Genomic DNA, 20,125 nt, shown 5'->3' with positions numbered 1-20,125 from the left:
CCAGGTGTGTGTACATGTGAAAAGAAAGCACCACTCAAGCGGAAAAGGGTGGAGAAAGGCTGTGTGTGTAGGTGTGTGTGTGTGTGTGTATTTTTTTGTCTCACCTCTAATAATGGCTAGTTTTGCAGTGACAGACACCTCTCCCTCACTGTTGCGTGCTACGCACTCGTAGATGTTCTCATCTCGTGGTGCTCTGAGTGGTTGGATCCTCAGCACAGCACCTGCACCCTCATCAAACTCTATCGTCTGGGCAGCCACAGAACCAGAGGAAAAGAAACATTATTCACAGCATAAACAGATGGCTCACCATTAGAACAACGAACTATAATGTTGCATGTCAGTACCTTGACGTACTTTGCTTTCACAGAAGTAATAGTGAAATATTTTATTGACCTTTTTGAGAACCAGAAGCCAGGCACAGATACAGAATATGTACCTGTACACACGATCCTGGAGCAGGTGGAGGGGGGTGACTGTCTTGCACACAGGCTAAAATACTTACCGACATGTGGGGCTGGATCTGAGTCCTCTGGTTGAAATGCAGTACCTCTAAGCATTAGCTCACATTACTGCATCAATACAGTCAGGTCTCTACTGAGCTGACTGAGGAATTAACAACTCAGTGAAATACCCTGCTTGACAGCATTTAGTTTTTGGATAGGTGTTTGCACTACATATTCATCCTTTCCAATTGCTGTGAAACCCTGTGACCTATGCCTAAAATGTGCAAAAAATTGTAATGTTGTCAAATGATGTTTTAAAGAAATAGTGTGACATTTTGATCTACTTCCTTTACTTGCTGAGCTTTACCAATGGAGCTCGAGTCAGGCAGTGGAAAAGGGTAGCTTTGCATAAAGACTGAACTAGCTGACTTGGCTCTGTCCAAATGTAAAAAAAAAAAAAAAAAGTATTTTCAAAATGATTTCTTAACATGTTATATATTGTTTAGTTATTGCATGCTAAAGTGTGATCTTTAGAGATCAGGGTGAAGACTTTTTTTTTTTACCCACTACTCTTTATGCTAAGTTAAGATAACTGACTCCTGCCCCAAGCTTTATGTTTAGCATACAGACATTCATATTATTATACAAAATCTTAAACTATTCCTTTAAGAAACAAGGTTGTAGCTTATCTAGAAAACAAAGCAAAATGTTAGCGATATATATTAAAAAGGATTAAATATTATGAGATATATTTACCTATCAATAGCAGACTAATTACTAAATTAAATGTTGATATGTTAATATATCTATTATATATTTATGACAGGAAAATTGGTATAAAAATGACTATAGAAATTGGTATTTGTCATGCTGCTACAATAGGAGGTGACCATTGTGCACTGTGACAACCACCTCGATACGCTGGGAGTTGACCTTCTTGCCCTTCTTGTTCCAGTAGACGACAGGCTTGGGACTCCCAGTGGCCTGGCACACAAATGATGCAACACCCCCTGATACTCCGATCTGGTCCGTGGGAATCTTGGTGAACTTTGGGGGAGCTGTGAGCCGGAAAGAGGGGGGGGGGGGGAGGAAATCAACACAAGCATGAAAACTGACACCCTTACACCCAGAGGACATCAAACCCACTCCACATCCAGCAACAACCCCCCCTTCTGACCACGCCCCATTTCACTGTCAGTGACTGGTCAGGCTGACTTGTGTTCTGATGCCTGCGTGTTGTGCTTACTTCCTGGGTATCATCTAGAGGACATGCTGAAGGACTTCCTGCGGGTCATAAATAAAAGATGGGGTTGGGCTTCAGAAGAACATCTCTCTGTGTCTGTCTCTCTCTCTCTCTCTCTGTTGCCTAGTCTCATACTGCATGCAGCACAGACTGTCATGACACATGAGTGTTTCACAGGTAGGACAAGTGTTGGCTGCAATTCACAGCATATAATTGGTTTAAATGTATTAATACCGAAGGTGTCGTTTGTGCCTGCACACTCTAACACCTATAGAGATTTTGCACTTTCAGATTCCGATTACCTTAACCAACGATTAATGTACCATCTTTGTCTGAGGGGAGAATTTGAGCGTTGCAATTTCGACTGCTGGGGTGTAGCAGTTGCCCTCTGTAACAAAATAGCAATTTCCAAGTTCGATATTGAGCCAACAGTACTGAACCTATATTTTTCACAGTGGCTGAGCCAGATCAATCAAACAACTTCGTGCACCTACCCCTTGCTATCTATCTGTCTGTGGCCTGTTGCCATGGAGCCCAGCTTAACTCCTCCTCAGCTACAGAATCACGGCTATCCATCATGGTGAAGTCAGGATGACCCTTACCATAGCAACCTGGATTCCTCCTCCCACTTCCCCTATGTCTGGGTGGGTGAGGTCCTGCTGTGTTGATTCACTTCTGCTCTAAAGACAGAAATGGAACCAAAACTGCCTATAAAATAAAATAATTGCTAGCAGATCTTAAAATCTTCCCAGTCTTGGTCAGTCCAGTGCTGAACAGTCACATGCACCACTTTCCAGTTTCACTACAATGCCTAGACACTAACTGGAATAACAACATGTCAAAAGACTGCTCCTGTGCCTGCTGCACTCTGTTGTGCCTCTAAAAGGCCCCCTCTGAATGTCAGGAATAAAGTGGTTTCATTTTATGCTTGCCGTAATCCTCAACAGGAAGAAGTAAAAAGCTGGTACAGTATAGTCAATCAGAACAATTTTATGCCTACCATTTTAGAGCTCAACAAGAGACTATTTCCTGCCTAGTAGACTCTTAGAAAGGCGCATAGAGTATTGAACAAATTGTCCCTTTCTCCTGCCAACAATATGAGAATGCGAACTAGCAAAAGTCCAAAAATTGTCATGGCTAAAAACTGGCAGTGGGATAACAAATACATTTCATGTGCTTCTTCAGGCCTCAGCTTTGGTTTCAGTGGTTTTAATGATGATTTTGAAATGTTTCTGTGTTCTGTTAATGCGCTTCAAGACCAATCCTTGTGCAAAACCGGCCCCACTGGCAATGTTACCACTTAAGCCTCTTCTGAAAGCCAGGGAAAAGCACTTCAAGGCACTGGCTCTAGATAGATTTGCACTGAACAGAAACCTGTTATGATCGGAAGGTTCTAGGAAAGCTGCCTTGAAAATGAGGGACTAACGAGGAGTTCTTGTTTCTTTGATAGTGGGTTTCAATCTGTCACACTGGACCAGGAAGCCCTACCACAGATCTGTTTTAACACTTGTAGCCTGTAGTCATCTGACTGACTACTAATATGCTCAGATATGACCTAGATCAGCAGGTAAAAGTGTAGTTTGCAGGCAATGTGACAAGACACATGTTTCCTTAATGTCAAACTAAACAAATACAAGTTTAATTTGTTATTTTGGAGAAGATCTTTTGGGGAAATGAATGTAACTGTAGGCAAAATGTTGCATTACATACTGCTTTAAAAGACATTACTTATGGCAAAGGTATTATGTGCAACCAGCTGTGGTCTGACAAGCCTTTAAGCCACTTTTAATAATGCATCTCTTCCTGTTTGTGTGTCTTTCCTGTCAAGTCTGTTTGCATCTCACAGCCAAATGTGTGCAACAAATCTGGGGAGTAGTAAAATGGACTTATAAAGAGGCATTAACAATAAAAATTGCTTAGTTACTGCTAGCTTCAATTGCATGGTTTTGATATTGTTTAAATGTTGGTCAGTGTCTTACATAAAATTCAAAATAGGAATGAAAAAGTAGCATGTCTGAAATTAATTTATTCACTCTCAAAAGGAGGAGCTGAGATGGTGAATCCACAGACACTCGGACATCTAAAACAAATCTCACCTTTTAGGATGACTTTTTCTCTGCTATCACATCACAGTTTACCCGAATAATTCATCTTTTTAGCCTCATGAATAAAGTGATTCAAATCAATTTAATGTGAGTTTGATGTAAAGATCGAACATTTACTGAAGAAATAACATCTGGTGTTCTTTTGAACGGCTCTTCACTGTGAACTGCATTCAGACCAAACTGACCACAAGTCATGTGAAGAAACTATACAATTCTTGTGAATTCAGTTGCAAAATGTTGCAAAATCTAGATTATATTTGCCGTGTGCAAAAATCATTAAAACTTTATACACTTTGCAGGAGAAAATGTGAAAAATGTGAAGGTTTTCAAAAACTAACAGGGCAACAATTACAACATTGTGCTTATCTCGAGTCAAAGATTCATGTTACTTCCAAGTGTAACATTTCAGTGGGTCTTAACCAAAGCATAGAGTTACCGGTTGTTCAAATTTTGCTTGGCCAACTTTTTAGATTCAAAACATTTCTTCCACAATTCTATGAACATCAGAAATCTAATTTACAAGTTTTGCAACATATCACTATTGAAGAACAGGGTAAGTTTGATGTTTTTCTTTTTTCTTTTTTACTGAATAACCTACAGAGACATAGGAAAGGAAGCTTTTTCACAGCACTATCTGTTCCTGCAAAGATACACCGTAGGTGGTCCACAGGCAGAGCTCTTCAATCCCACAACATTTCAACTCAAACCTGTGTAATTTTTCCTCTCTGTGTAAAGTAAGAAAATGTTTTAGGTATGACGTCAGTCTTCTCTAAGGACTGTGGCTTCAAATTGGTTACAGAAATGAAAAATGAAAAATGAAAAGTACTTTAGACAATTCACATTTCCATCTTCATCTTTTATCATGTATCTGCTTTCAAAAAAGAAATCACCTTATTTATACTTTCAGAGCAGTGAGCAGTAAGTGTGTCTGAGCATGCGTGTGTGTGTGTGTGTGTGTGTAGGTGTCTCTGTGCATATGTGTGTGTGGACCAATGAGGCAGGAAAATCTGGAAATGTTGTAATCAAGGAGATGATGAGGAACATGCTGATGGGACCTCCTGGCTTATCAGAACACATTAACAACACCACTGTCCAGAGCTGATGTACTGACAGGCCTGGTTTCACTCTTCTGACACACAGACACACACACAAGAATTTACATGCATTCACATATATTCACACCTCTGTATGTCATGTTTACTGCTGACAATAAACCAGCTGTCGACAAAGAAGGACAGACTGAAAGAAAATGAAATGTTTAACTGGCTAGACAGATAGAAGGCTAGGAAAGAGACAGATCAATAGATAAATAAATAGGTAATCATACCTAGTGCTCCACACACACTGTTCAAAGAGCTGGTTAGCAGGATAATCAAAGACAGCCGAATACACAGGGGAGAGGGGCAAAGGCAGAGCCCCAGGATAGGCCTCCTGGACTGGGCTAGAACTCCACCTGTCCTGGGTAGAGGCATGGCACCACCGTGGACTGGTTGGAGATGACGGAGATACAGGTAGGGCTTCTCTCAACAAGGGTAGGCACTCTGCAGACAAATGCATGGACAGAAAAAAAAAACAACATAACATTAAGGTCAGCTGAGACAAATGAAACGCATGTTTCCCTTTCACTTCTGATTCATCGTTCCACTTTCAGCGTGTCAACTGAAATGTCACTGCACCATGAGGGGCGAGGGAAAGACAACAATTCACACTTATGTAAAGAAAAACATCCTCATGAAGAAAATTCATGCTAATGCAGGATTAGGTCTTTTGATTTAGCCAGAGCACTTTTGACTTGGGATTAACAGCTCAAGCAGGCCAGCTCTGACTGAACTAATACCAGAACAATAGAGCCACTGCTCAACAACTAAGACAAGCAACAGACCAAAATAGTTTTCAATGTACTGCCTCTACGTATTAATAAGACTTCTTTTCTAGTGAGCCGTGAAATGAGCTGCAATGATACATTTTTAAGAGTTTCTTTTTTTTCCCCCTCTGTCGTCCTAATAATTTCATTTTAGCTCTGGTCTAATTCCTTCTTAGTTTTCTGTATTTTACTGTTTCTGGTGGCACATAAAAGTGTTAATGCAATAATACATCCAGAGTGTGCCATAGTAATGGAAAACACTTAAACAAAGAGGATTGAGGGGTCAGCAGGAATGCGGCAAAATTCAATAACAGCAAATGTATCAGAAACTGCTGCTCTAATAGATGTTCCCCCGCTTGTTAATCCCTAGCCTTGGGGGGGAATCTCCGTTCAGTATTTTTCTCTCTTTCTTCATATAAGCACGCGCACACATAGTTACGCACATCTGGATGTCCGAACATAATTCAGCTATGTCTGCTTACAGAGATTTAGACACGCTGTTGCAGAAGCTCCCTGTCTCCTAGTCAATAACTCCTCAGTCCGATTGAGCTGTCCTGACCCCCGCCCCTCTGGTCCATGTGTCAGAATGCAGGTGGGGAAGCCAAATGAGAAAGGAGCCTTTGTTAACCTGTCATATATCACACACATACACATCTCACTTTAAGTATCAGTACAGGATAACATATATGCTCTCGGGGAGACGCGCAGTAAATTCACCGGTGACAGGCCACACTGTGATCGACACATAAATATGCACAAACACCTAAAGGCACACCTTCAGCCTGACTTCCCCGATGCATGAGAAAGAAATGGAGTTGCAGAGATTAGGCCGGCCCTTATTCGCCTTTACTAAATGAAAGAGGCATTTCTGGTGAGTTACATATTCAAAGACTCCTCCAACCACTTATTGAGCTAATGACCTGCTCAAACACATTACTGTCTGCCAGTTGCTACACTAAAAATAGCTCATCTGAAAACATGGCTGTCTATCTGATCCAGGCTTTTTTTCTCGCCGCTCTGCCCCCTTCTTATCTTAACGCTGCGTAATAGACGACTAGAAAAGCTTTCAACATCCCCTTTTCAATTGAACAATGTGATAAGAAAAATCAGATCAGAGCTCATTCAAGCACCATTGGCAGCATGTTAAGTAAATTCTCCTCTTATGGAAACTCAATTTGCCACCGTTAATTTAACTAGGGCTACTGCTGTGCGTGGAGCCACACGGTCACTGAAACGTTAGGTGCCCCTTGAATGTTGCAGTGTCTCCTTCCTCTGTCCTGTGTGGAAGATTTGCTGGGGTTTCTGTGTCTCTCTGTGACCTCAGACTAACCCTATCTATCATTCATCCAGCCCTCCCCGTTGTCTTTCACCTGCTGACAAAGCCTTCCCTGATCTGCCTCGTCTATACTCCCCCACCTTCTACCTAATCCTTAATCTTACCCTTGTCTCCCTCCTGTATTAGCCTCCGTATTCCTGAAATCTCCTCTTCTCTCATCTCCTTTCATCCCCATCCTTCCCTCTCCTCTCCACTTCCCTCCATGCCTCCCTTGTTAACCTCTTCTCTCTTGATAGCATCTCCTTCATGGCACCCTATCATCCATCTCCGTCTTTTTCTCTGCACACTCTAACCCCTGCTTTCTATCCAAACCTCTTCCTCTCCTCAGCTGCCCTGCACCGGCTGCTCCAGCTGTTGCTGGTCCATTGACACAGTTCAAACAAAAGAGCTCAGAGCATCCCTACAGCTGTGAATGTTGAGAGAGCGAGCCAAAGCAGATACACAGATGCAGCAGTACTCCAGGCCAGCATGGGCATGTCTGTACTTGTGCTATAATGGTATTTATCACATTGAAATGCCCGCTTCCTTCCTGCACATGTAGATTGAGGAGAGCCTTAGCTTGAATTAAAAGGTGCGAGCATTGTGAGCAAGAATATTCTCATGACTCGACGGTCTCTCCAGCCCCCTCACAGAAATCACAACCTGCTCTCCCTCATCATCTGGCTCAGCATTCTGTGAGAAGACAGCGGGAGTTGGTCTTATTACCTTTCCAGCATGACAACACAGATGGTCAGCCAGACAGATAGATTGATGGAGATACATGTGCTATTTATTGCAGGGAAGCAGATAATGACACCATAGCTCAGGTGGTGAAATGTACACCGGTTATTGTGCTCCATTGGGCTGATGAAATAACGTTGTTTAGGTGGCATCCAACCTGCCCCTGCTCCACTGGGACCCCTGGAAGATGACATGTTTTGTTTTTCTCACCCCCCCCAAAACACACACACACACACTTTTACCCATGATGCCTTGCACCACAAGTGGGTTGAGATGGTCTCACAAGGCCTGTCTCCATGACAACCAGCTACGGGCACTCATAGAAAGACCAGCTCTGTTTCCTGCGGCACCATGCTAGCTGTGAGACAGTATACCTGATAGGGCGCTCGTGTTCTTTTTATTTCTTTCAGCTTTATTTCAGACCCAGTGCTGTGAGCAAGCACTGGCTGTGTGTTATGATGCTTTGAGGACCTGGTTCAGCAGAAAACTTTGTTTATTTTTTAGAGAAACATGAGGAGAAGAGAAAATCCATGGCTATGCAATGCACCACAAAACTTTTTAAGGTTGCATAATAAAAATAAATCTGCTATCAGTTGTCCTCTTCAACATTTCCACCCTGACTGTGAACTTATAATGCATATTTATGTTTTCTTCAGTACAAATATAACCTTATCTAAAATTATGCATGGCTTTGTGTGGAAAGTTTGGAGAAGAAATCGTGTATCAGTCAGATACAAGGAGGGGCTGAGGCTGATATTACCTCATATTTCCTGTGACCCTGGACCATGTAGGCAGACGACACTCACAAATGCATGAACACCCACGGCGCCACACACACACAAAAGCACAGAGACACATACAAACACACGTACACATGGCAGATGGCAAACCATCATGGGGGAGATTGGCACTCACTCACTCTCACACTTCCCCTTCTCTCTCTCTTAAACACAACACACAGACACACAAATATACAGACACATGCTTGAACACGCACACACACACAAATGTGGAGGATCAGAGGCACAGGATGAAGCACAGCTTACTGCAGGCATGAGCTGCACCGCCCTGGTTACATTTTTAGCAGTGGAAATAAAATATCTGAGGCTCCTCTCTAACAAGAAAACACACCTGTCACTCAAATACTGCGAATCTTTGCCCTGAATATAAATGAATCTGGAGACTTGGATGCCTCAACTAAGACTCTATCAGTCTCACTTAATGCTGCAGGATGCTGAAATTAGGACTGTGGATGCCCTGTACTACACGGTGTTATCATGGGAAATATTGATAAATAGTAATAATGTTTCCAACCAGAAGCAGCTATTTTCATTGCTTGTATGAAGCTGTAAACAAGATTTCCAGTGGAGTTTCAAATCACACTGCTGAGAGCAAATATGACTCATGGAAACAGCAAAATGACTGCAAACCTATAGGCAGAGAAGGAAAACCTATATATGTCATGTTATGTGTTGTTTTTCAAGCAGCATTCTGCAGAAACGAGTACTCTAAGCCACTGATACACTGATCTGAGAAATATATTATTTCATCCTTTAAATAATTTACTCTTCACTAAAAAAAATGTGTTAAAATCAGGGTGTTGGCTGTTTTAACAAAAAAGGTCAAGTTAAAGAACATTCTTAGCTCTGGCACATTGTGAATTGCATTTTTTAAATTAAATTAATAATTACTACCCTAAATTATGGATGCCATTTCTAATTACACACTAAATGATTAATTAACCTCAAAATAACAGCCTAATTGATAATGAAAATAATTCAATGAAGTTGACATAATGTCAACATAATGTCTGCTTTCAGCCTACTCTTATCTTCAGTCTGTAACTATGCTTTCAATCTGCCTTCTCCAGTGTTAAATTATAACCTTTATACTCACTTATCGTGTTCTCTTTATAAAACCAGCATGGTTTTTTATTCACGTGAAATAATGATATCTGAATTAGGAAAATAGCTTCCATGGGACTGTGAGAAAACTGAATTCAAACATTGTTTCCACCCACATCCTCTTTCTGGCTTTCTCTGGGGAAGCGTCTGTTTTGCTTGAGGTCACAATTTAATTAACTGATCACCTACAGCGGTGTAAAAAACACTAAGCGTTAAAGATACTTGAATGACAAACCTCTGCTTATTTAAGTGTATAATTTTCTCTGCACTACACTTTTCCTTCATTTAAGTCACATTAACAGCATCATCTTTGCTCTTTGACCCATTTGTCTTATCGTAGCAGGCAGAATTGATCAACCTTTAACGCTGCACAACAGCAACAAAACTGCATACAGTACCAGCATGTCCATTACTTCCAACCATTTCAGATGTTCCCTATAAAAAAATCTGGATGTGTTTCAGTTTTTTTCCTTCACAACTCCATTTCATAGCCAAGACAACACATGGATTCGTGATGTGAAACAAAGGGAGGGGTGGGGAGAGAAGCGTGACTGAAACCATCTCCTTCCCCAATCCTAATGTGCAAAAATAACCAAACTAAGTTTCCTTTTGACCTCAATCTCTGCATGTCTAGGACACAGCAAAGCTGCAGCAGCCCAACAATGGTGTGGCAAACGTACACCCACGCATCTTAAAGGGGCTCCAAGGTCAGATGAAGCAACACAGCTAGAAACAGCCATCCAGTAATGGATGCATCAGGCTCGGGTGAACCCAGCAACAGATGGGCTGGCTCACGCTAAGCAGAAAATGTATTCCAAGTGGTATGAAAGTACATATAGGGTAGATTATTGGGGGTCAGAATAGGAAAAACACAGTGGAAGTTTTTATAAGCAAGCTGATCTGCTCACAGATGGTTAAGAGTTAGTGCTGCTGCAATAAAGAGTCTGTGTTAGTAAAACTAATATTTCCCCTAAATGAGATAAAGAGTTAATCATAGTACATATCTGTCAAATACAACCATGCTATTTGATAGTTTACTGTACATTAAATAACAAAACATTATACTCTAATCTTTATTAAAGACGCTAACAGTCCTTTAATCAATCTCTAATGCAAGGCCACCTGTTTTCTCAGGTGCTGTTTCACCCACCAACTGCTTGCACTCACAAAGGCTCCAAATGTAAATGCAATATAAAGAATATATTACGACAGGATAAGAAAGGTATTACAGTCCTGGGCCAACAGGGCCTGCTTCATAGCTACAATAACAGCTGAATGTTGATTAGATTTATTTAACATTGGTAAGAAAGTTGAGGCATATAGCAGCTCTGTGAATGTGCCCACAGTCAATGTGCTTTAACATGTCCTAAATTTGGTTTAAAAAAGGATCTATGCGTCACACTGTCGGGTGAAAACCTTGCAGCTTTAATTTTGACAATTTTCATGCTTTCAAATAAGTTGAAGGATTATGTTCTCCTCTGTGAGCTGAGTCAATTTTTCAACCCCTTAGGCTCATAAACCTCTTTCAAAGCCCTCAGGGTAATTCCAAAAAATGCAATGTCATTCAGTTAAAACATGGCTGTTTTATTTTCTTGCCAAAAAAAAAAAAAAAAAAAAAAAAAAAACGGCATCTTGCAGATACAGCTTCACCCGTGAGATGAAGGTTTTCACCTGACAACAATGGAAGAACAAGGTATGTGCATGTCCACTTATACGCAGCTACGCAAAGTTCACTCAACTGAAACGACAACACAGAGCTCGCAAACACCCAAACATATTTTGTAATTTCTTCCAGCGACCTCTCTCTCTGGTGCCTTCTCTTCAGAGGCAGCCGATCTTCTGTGCAGCAGCTCATTGCGCAGGCTGATGGTTGACTCCTTGTCAACTCACTGTCCAATTAGCATATCTAAGGCTGGCACAGACTCTTATCCTGGCGGGAGGGAGAACTGTATATCCATACTGATGCCCACATATTTATGCACTTGCATGTACATCCCTAATTGCTAAACAGCTCTGACATATGAGAGAAGAAGCAGTGTGTAAATTATCTGATTACAGAACCAATCCTTAATTCAAATCTAAGCCACGTGGTTGCTTCTTTACATAAATCCAAAGAGCTGCTAGAATAAATAAAACAGATTTTAAATAAATGATCACTGGTTTAGTTTTGTTAATGCTTGCGTTGATTATGCCCCTGTATGTGGAGATACTAAGAGCATGAGAGGTGGGAAAGATTATTAAAATGATTTGCCATGAATCTTTGAATGAGAACACCAGTTTGTACTGGTGTATTTTTCTCATTAAAACATCTGTGTATCTATTTGCCTATCCAGTAATATTCTGGTGTAGGCGTCATCCCTCAGTCATTTCTCAAAAAAAAAAATAAAAAAGAAGAATGATTAAAAGTCCACTGAGCAGGGTGCTTGCACGCACACACAAACACACATATGTGCAGGAAACACACTGTCAGCCAAGACATCCTGTAGCCAATTAGTGAGCTTCTCTTGGAGCAAGACTATGGCTCCCTGACAACAGGGAACACCTTCATCTTCCTGGATGTCATTGTCATCATCCCAGCCATCATCATATTTAAACTGGGCTTCATTAATGAGACGTGTCAGTCATAACCCCCCCCCACCCGGTTCAGCTGTTTAGTAAAACCTACACATCAGTCAGTCAGAAGACAAAGTCAGGTTGTGTAAAGCAGATATGAGCGCTTGTTGAAGCTTATCTTGAGAGTGATAACAGTAGCCTGGAGAAACACGGTGCTCTGTTTTAATAACTTCATATTGATTGATCATTCATGTACAATTATCCAGTGGGGATGTCATTAATGTAAGCTCCATAGACGGTCTTCAAACAAATTCATCCTTTTATTGATTTATAGAATGAATACCATCCTTTGCGGACACACAACGGACATTTCAAATACCAACACACACCTGACACAGCTGTACACCTCTTTACAAGCCCATTCATTGTTACCCACTTGTGTGTTGCAATCTTGGAGCAACCTTGCGCTTATGTAAAATATCTCCAGTCCCTTTAGGAGGTGCTTATAAATTTTCTGGAGACACACTGTTGTGTTTGCCCAACTCTCTCCTGTGTATTTGTGCTGCCATGGTATCACCTGTCTAGTTTAATCACATGATATGCCGTCCACTGAGAGCTCATTATCTCACAACTGCAACACTATTCTGCAACAACAGTGAGATCATCTATGGAAAACACCCATTTTAGACTCCTTGCTGTAGGATATTTAATTCAATTAAATAAAAAATATAGTCAGAAGGCGGATTACTGACAGCTTACATTGCCATTAACATAAAGATTTCAACATTTAAAAGCAGAGCTGATTTCTGAGCCTCCTAATGCTGGTGAACAAATTCTATTTACATGCCACACAGGCGAACAGCCTTTGCAGTTCTGTCACTAACCAGCCATTGCACGACTTCCTGATGGAGATGAGATTTGTGACGCCAAATGAATTTCTCCTTGAGGGACGATAAAGTTGTGAATAGAATTGAAAACTGGAGTAATGGGGTGGAAAAACTGCATTTGTCCGCCGTCTCATTGCTAAAATCAGACGGAGAGTGTGTCCCGGTAAGTGAAGAGATGAAATGCTTGTCAGGAGTAGCAGACTTGCTTTCCACCAATGACTAGCCATTACTCTCACCTCCATCAAACAAATACTTCATCCAACCTGGCATCCTTCAGCACTGTGGAGACAGAGTAATCATGAAATGCCACAAACAAATCTGGGGCTCTATTCATGAGCCATGTCAACCAGTACCCAACACTCTACCACCTGCACACACTCACAGGCACTCTCACACGCACGCACGCATGCACGCACGCACGCATGCACGCACACAAACATCTCAGACTGCAGAATGATCCTGCTGACCCTGGAGGGAGTCTAATCTTCAAGCTTTTAGGTTTTCTATCTATGAGTTGTGATGATAGAGCTGTAAGTTTCCTGGATGTCGTCCTTTTTCCATTCTGCATGGTAAAGGTCTTTTAGTAGAGCAGAGCTGTTTAACAGATGCAATAAAGATATTCTTTCCCTAACTGCCATAGGGAGGCATGCCAAAACCTTTCCTTTTCTTGGATGTGTGTAGTTGTTTCAAGATGGCAACCAGGTCCATTTGTTAGGAAATGGAAAAACGTTAATGGTTTTGTATTGTAGATACTTCAAATAAAGATATTTTTAGTCCAGGCTACAGCCACACTAGCAGCTGCGTGAGGCTGCTGTGTGGTGCACAGTGATTTGCTAACATCAGCATATTAAAATGCTCACAATGAAGCAGGTGGATCTTCAGTATTTGTACCAAGCCATTCAATACTTGCTGAGTTCAGTCTGGACTATAGGTGGACAAATGACTGACACTGCCATCCTTAAAGCAATGCCAGCTAGTGTGGATACATACTAAGACATATCCACACACAGAAACCTAAGTTAAACTAAACCTAAGGTGTTTTTTAATACACAATGACACAAAGTAAAAAGGTAGGCATTTCACAGTAAAAATGGACACAATTTTGCTCTCTGCATTTGCATTCACATGGTTTCATCTCAACAAAGTAAAACAAAATCAAGTAAATATCCTCTTTTTTTCATTTTGCACCCAGTCAGCCCAAATGAATTTATCTAACCTTCTATGCATGCTGAAAACACTCTTGAGGACTTGTCAAGAGCCTGAAGCAAGGTGCAGAGAATATCCTGGTGTTTGAACATTTATTAGTGCCCACTCTTCCTTAAAGTTCTGATTAGGCAGTTTATCTTCTGCTTTGTCAACCATCTTGTCAGTCAGCCCTACCCTCCTAACGACTCCTGTCAGTCACGGATGTAACTGTCAAACTGAGTCAATGGCAACAAATCCCCCTCCCATGACTGGATAATGAGCAAGTGTACATCAACACATTTAGCCATTTTCAGTACAAATGTCAGCAGAAAAAAAACAAAACACATTACTCATCACACAGTTTATAGAAACTTCAGCAGAGGAGACTTTGTAAAGCTTCAGCTGAAAAAGACAAAGATGAGATCTCACTGAGGGGACAAGAATGAGTTAAGTGTTAGAGCAGAGAAAAGGGTTGACCAGAGGACAGCCAGGCAGCAACAGGGAAATGATGCTCTCTTTTGCATAAGTGAGGATAAGGAGAGGGGTAGGGGTGAAAAGGAAGGCAAAGATGTCTTCAGATGTGGCAGCTGTGATGAAAAGAAAGGCGAACGACTAAAGACAAGAGGTGGAGGAAGAGAGGAAAGGAAGAGAGGTAGTGGAGGAGTGTGCATTATTCATCCCTGCTGACACATCAGAATCTCTGATTCATCTGGAGAAGGGCATCAGTCAAGTCACAACCTATCTCTTAGCCTTCACTCATACACACACACACAGAAATACAGACACACAATGAACACACACACACATGCATACAAACACACCATTGTACAATTGTAATTGAGCTCATGGGTTAGCACCAGCAGACTACAATCAAGTCTCTTTTATGGACAAGTAATCTCCATTACTTCATCAATATAAATTATCTATCTACATATTATATATGCATGTGCATTGTATATGTAATTAATACAGCCCCAAACATAACAAATGGAATAAGCTAAGAAAAACTATTTCTTGTCTTTCATGTACGATACCAATAGACTAAACTGAATGGGATGATCATTTACTGATTATCAGATATGATCATATCATGTTAATTTTATACAAAATTCTGTTGTCTGCATCATCAATTTCAAACTAATTGCAATCATGAAAAACAAAACAGGATTTGGAGTCTGGAATCTGTCTAATATGATGGATATTTGATGATGCACTCATTCATTATTTGCTCTAATCAGTTTTGAGGTTTTATCATTAGATGCGTTGATTAATGGTGGAACAATATAAATTCCATGCAGTGCACAGAGATTTTCTACGAGACAATAGTGTGATCGTTGTGAACTAACTGTGTGGGTTCTCATGTGAGTAATATATACATGCTCTCATATCAATTATAGCAATAGAAATCAATATAGATTAATAATCATTGTAATTTAATGTAATTAATTAAATTAATTCTATGTAACTTCCCATATATAATAATCAAATTGATTGTTCAGGTTAATGAATTTTGTTCCACTGATACATTTCACATCAAACTAAACCTTTACATGTAAAACAGGGACTTAAACACCACATTTTAAACCTTTATCAATAGCATTTTTTATTTGGCCAGTAGAATTTAATAAATCAATGAAACAGTATGATCATAATATACCATAATATGATTCCACCAAAATTCCATTAATAGTGATGCCATTTTAATGCTCACCTTTACTAAAGATAATGTTAAACTACGGTTAAGTTAATTAACAATATATTTATATATATAATTTTATTATGTGTCCTGGCAGTCCTAGAAGACAGATTCCTGCTCTGTGGCTCTTCCTGAGGTTTCTTCCTATTAAAGGGTTTAAACATATATCAACGTCATAGAAGTAATTTTCTTAATACTATTAGAATAATTACAACCACATTGCCCAGCCTTAATGGCTTTATTCTGCATGATGTATATTTTCAGCAGTCTCTGAATAAACAAGAAACGAAGCGGAGCAGACAAAAGCCCACTGTTTGCAGGGCTTTGAAAAGGTCAATTAATATCAATGCAGACACAACAACAAAGTTTCTGTCTGCTTCTCATACAGGTGGCTATGCTCCCAGGATCGAAGTTGCATGCCTTGATGTTCTCCCTTGCAGCTGTTGCAGCAAAGTCAATGCAGCAGACACAGAGATTCCCACAAAATCATTGTATGGGCATAAAGTGTAACCAGTGGAAGAAATTAGGGAGCAGAGCAGATAGGGTAATGCTGCTCCGAGAATCTGGGAGTAAGACTTCAATGAGGCCTTTGACGTGAAAACCAAAGCTGTTCCACTGGGACCGCACATCATCCGACATATTCAGGTCTGGATGGATCTTACAGTAATATTTGCTTGGAGGGAGCAGGAAACCACTAAGGCCTATGGTTGAACCCTGTGAAATGCTATTTAAGAGAGTACATGCCATCACTGATTTCATGAGCTACCGCTCCAAACACTGCCTAGATGAATACCTGTGAGGCCGAGCATCTTCAGTCTTAGAGGAGAATATTTGATCTGTTTCCCAGACAGAGACAGACAGAGGAAATTTGCCAGCTGAATTATTCTGCTTCCATATAATGATTTTCCTCTGTCATAACAATGCAAATATCTAGGGCTCTGAATGCCCTTTCATGAAGGTGGAGTGCCTTGTGATTTCTTCTCTTGGGCAGGGAGTGGAGCTGAAAAGACGGTGGGGGGGGGGGGTCTACTGAAAAGAGGAATCCATGTGTAAAAATGACTGATTAAAATAATTAGGGATGTGGAAATGGTCTGGAACAATAACCAGCAAATGCACAGTGCCCCAGGGAAAAATTTTCCATCTGTGTGTGAGCAGGAAGACCTCCCTTGGATTCACCACGACAGCGTGATTTTCCAGTTTACACAGACTACACAGCGGAAATACAGAAAACCTAAACAGGCTTTTGGAGTGTACATGATTAAACCCCAAAGAAGAGCAGCCCTTGGAAACCATTTCAGGATGAAGTGATGTAACATTAAATTTCACTCTGCCTGCATGCGTGAGTGACTGTGTTAACAGCAAATCCTTGCCTACTGCGTATAATTATAGACATATGAGAGCTCTATGGACTACAAAATGCTGCCTATAATAGGCTTGTTTTAAGTAACGCTTGGGAGCAGCAGATGCAGAAGCCACTCTATTGTCTAGAAACCATTACTGCTAAATAAGTCCATCCACTTGACCACCTGGTGCCTTCCATAGCAAAAAAATAATAATAATAATAATAATCCTAAAATTTGTATAACAGCTCGTACGGATTTTCTCTGTCTGTGAGATCCTCCTCAAAAGTGCTCAGAATGACATTAACACAATGGGATTTGTGTTTCGCTCTAGCATCATTGAAATATCAGTAGAGAGGTAAGAGGACTTACAGCTCCCGCTGAGTCTTTTCAAATATCCTTGACCAATCTACATGTACTCTATTTACTCTTTCATGGGGTTTGGCTTTTTGCTCAACAATGTTATTGTCCATCTTATTTTCTTTTTTTCTCTGACTTAAGAGGAGGCTCATTTTACCTTGAGAGTGCTCCACAGAGCCATCAGGGGGGGAAAAAGGCACTTTAAATGAGAGTGGATGGGGAACAAAGGCTTTGCCAGTCTGCCCTGGTCCCTCATGCTGCCCAGCCATCACTGAGGATGGGGGGTGGGGGGGTTGGAAGGGGACCCGCTCGCACAGCGCTGTTGCCAACGAGCTTGATCTGCTTTTCACCCAAACGTTTGAAACAAAGTCTCAAGTGATGTTGTGATGAAAGGGAAAAGCCACACAGAAGACTCTCGGCCCTCGACAAAGGCGAAACGGTGAAATTCCACCCCGGCTGGGATATACTCTTACCTCTTTAGTTTCCAAATGCACATTCGGCAAGTGAGAATAACCCTTGTGGGTGGGGTGCACGGCTGCAAACCTTAATTGTGTAAGGATGTAAGCTGTGGGCTACCTTGGCAGGAAGTGCTCCGTCTTCTTTTCTGTCTGGTAGGTTCATGTGGGTGGATTTGCAGCTGGAAGCGTCCTCGGAAACAGCAAGGATGAATGTAATCCAGTGGCAGCAGAGCTCCACTCAGAGAAAGGTCTGCTTTTGTGCGAGACGCATGTACACATTGCCGGTGTTTCCTCACCGTCCTGGCTGTCCAACCGACCTCTCCGGAGCGCAGCGGGTCACGGCTGCTCCTCAGCCCTTTTGTCGGGAGAGCATTGCTGGTCGAGCAGCTTCAGATACTGCTGGTTGATGTCATTGATACTCCCTGCCTTCTTCCTCAGTGCCCTCCTTCTTCCCTCCCTCTCTTCTCCTCTCCTCTCCTGTCCTGTCCTCTCCTCCCCCTCCCAGCTCTATCACTCTCTCTCTCTCTCTCTCAAACGCACACCGGAGCTCTACCCCTCCCCCCCACACACACATGACGTGATGCAGGCAAGATCTCCAATAGCAACCGTATCCCCCATCACCCCTATTTACCCCCATTACCACCCCACATCCCCCACCATCTCCTCCAGCTTTGAGTGGGTCGCTGACTGCTGCAAAAGAGGTGGCTGCTGAGGCAGGGTGGGTTTGTGTATTGGTGACTAATATTTCCACTGCGCTCCCCAAGAGCTAAAATGAAGATAAGCACCTTGAAACCCCGCAGATTCCCATAATATACTGTCTAATTATAGCTGTTGGCAGGAATACACAGTCAGAATCCCATATTATCTCCTACAGAGCAGAACTCCCTCACAAAATTATAGCTGGACAGACTAAAATATGATAGGGTAAGCAGAACTCTCCGTGGGACAAGCTGGGAATATAATAACACCATAGGAGCCAAATAATACAATAACAGAATAAGTTATGTACTTCTCGTCCACAGCAGAGAATGCTACCTTACTGTTTTGGGGTTTTTTTCTATGGGAGTCCCACACCCAGTTTTTTTTGTGTTCAGCCATTAAAACAAATACAGTCTAATAAAACACCCCTCCAAAAAAGAAAGTGGTATGTTTGTTTTTGTTGAAACTATTTTTAAAGAGGTGTTACCTCAATTTTATAATCATTTTTGGCTGTATTTAGCACTATTAAATTGAAATGTGGTAGCCTATGTAATAGGTTTTTCTAATATTGTGGCCACCCCGTTTATATATACTAATAAATCAATCATTTAAATTGTGAAGTGAACTTTTGACTGATATCTTTGGACTTCTATTCCCACACAATGTGAAACAACAGTATAATGCTGGTCTGGCTGGGAATATACACTGGCAAAAGATCACGGAGGCAATTAATGTATATGTTTACTCTTCTGTCATATTATGCCTTGAAATCTCTAATGAACTTATAAAACACTGAGTATTTCTGTGGGTTATATTTGGCACACAAAAAGTCATCACATGGACAAGGCTGCAGGCAATAAAAAATAACTAGACTGCAATTATCATCTAAATAAATCATAGGTATTTATCTGATTATTGCTTTACAATATAAATGCAAAATACTATCAAAAATAGACCTTTCAAAGACATAATTAACTCCCTGTATATTTTTTTTTCACTTAAAGATTCTGTTCTCTGTTATTGTGTCAATTTACTACTTTTACTTAAATAATGATAAAATTATCCATTAAATTGAAACTGACATAAAAAAAACAGAAAATAAAACTCTATGCTTGTAAGTGTAAAAGATGCTACAAAGAACAAAACAGCCTGTTTTTTTTTTTTTTTAAGATTTTGTCTTATTTGGGTCACACAACGTGACAAAAACAACCGCCACAAGGGCAGAGTGTGAGGTGTTGTGAGTGTGGTGTTTGAGGTTGGCACAACACTCCGGGGCTGATTGAAGGAGGGTTTACTCTGACCTCTTGGCTGACCCTCCTGCAGGTCCCTGCA

The 20,125-nt window shown here is 41.0% G+C and overlaps 1 protein-coding gene across 11 annotated transcripts in view; it reads right to left on the bottom strand.

Moving 5' to 3' along the window:
* ptprsb (protein tyrosine phosphatase receptor type Sb) overlaps positions 1-20,125 on the bottom strand; it is a 65,569-nt gene that overhangs the window by 44,406 nt on the left and 1,038 nt on the right. For 6 of the 11 annotated variants that reach the window (XM_033325667.1, XM_026313571.2, XM_026313576.2 and 3 more), the window contains exons 2-4: positions 5,119-5,332; positions 1,356-1,501; positions 105-246 (exon numbers count right to left, since the gene is read on the bottom strand). In XM_033325667.1, coding sequence (XP_033181558.1) covers positions 105-246; positions 1,356-1,501; positions 5,119-5,263 — 433 coding nt within the window. In that variant the 5' untranslated portion in view covers positions 5,264-5,332. Of the gene's footprint in view, positions 1-104; positions 247-1,352; positions 1,502-5,118; positions 5,333-18,212; positions 18,529-20,125 lie in introns of those variants that run through there. The other 5 variants (XM_026313568.2, XM_026313573.2, XM_026313572.2 and 2 more) reach the window with 2 other exon arrangements.

The sequence above is a fragment of the Mastacembelus armatus genome, chromosome 17, assembly GCF_900324485.2.
Source record: "Mastacembelus armatus chromosome 17, fMasArm1.2, whole genome shotgun sequence".
In the NCBI taxonomy this organism is placed as follows: domain Eukaryota; kingdom Metazoa; phylum Chordata; class Actinopteri; order Synbranchiformes; family Mastacembelidae; genus Mastacembelus; species Mastacembelus armatus.
The sequence above is the reverse complement of the archived record's forward strand: the minus strand, read 5'-3'. Positions and strand labels throughout refer to the sequence as shown.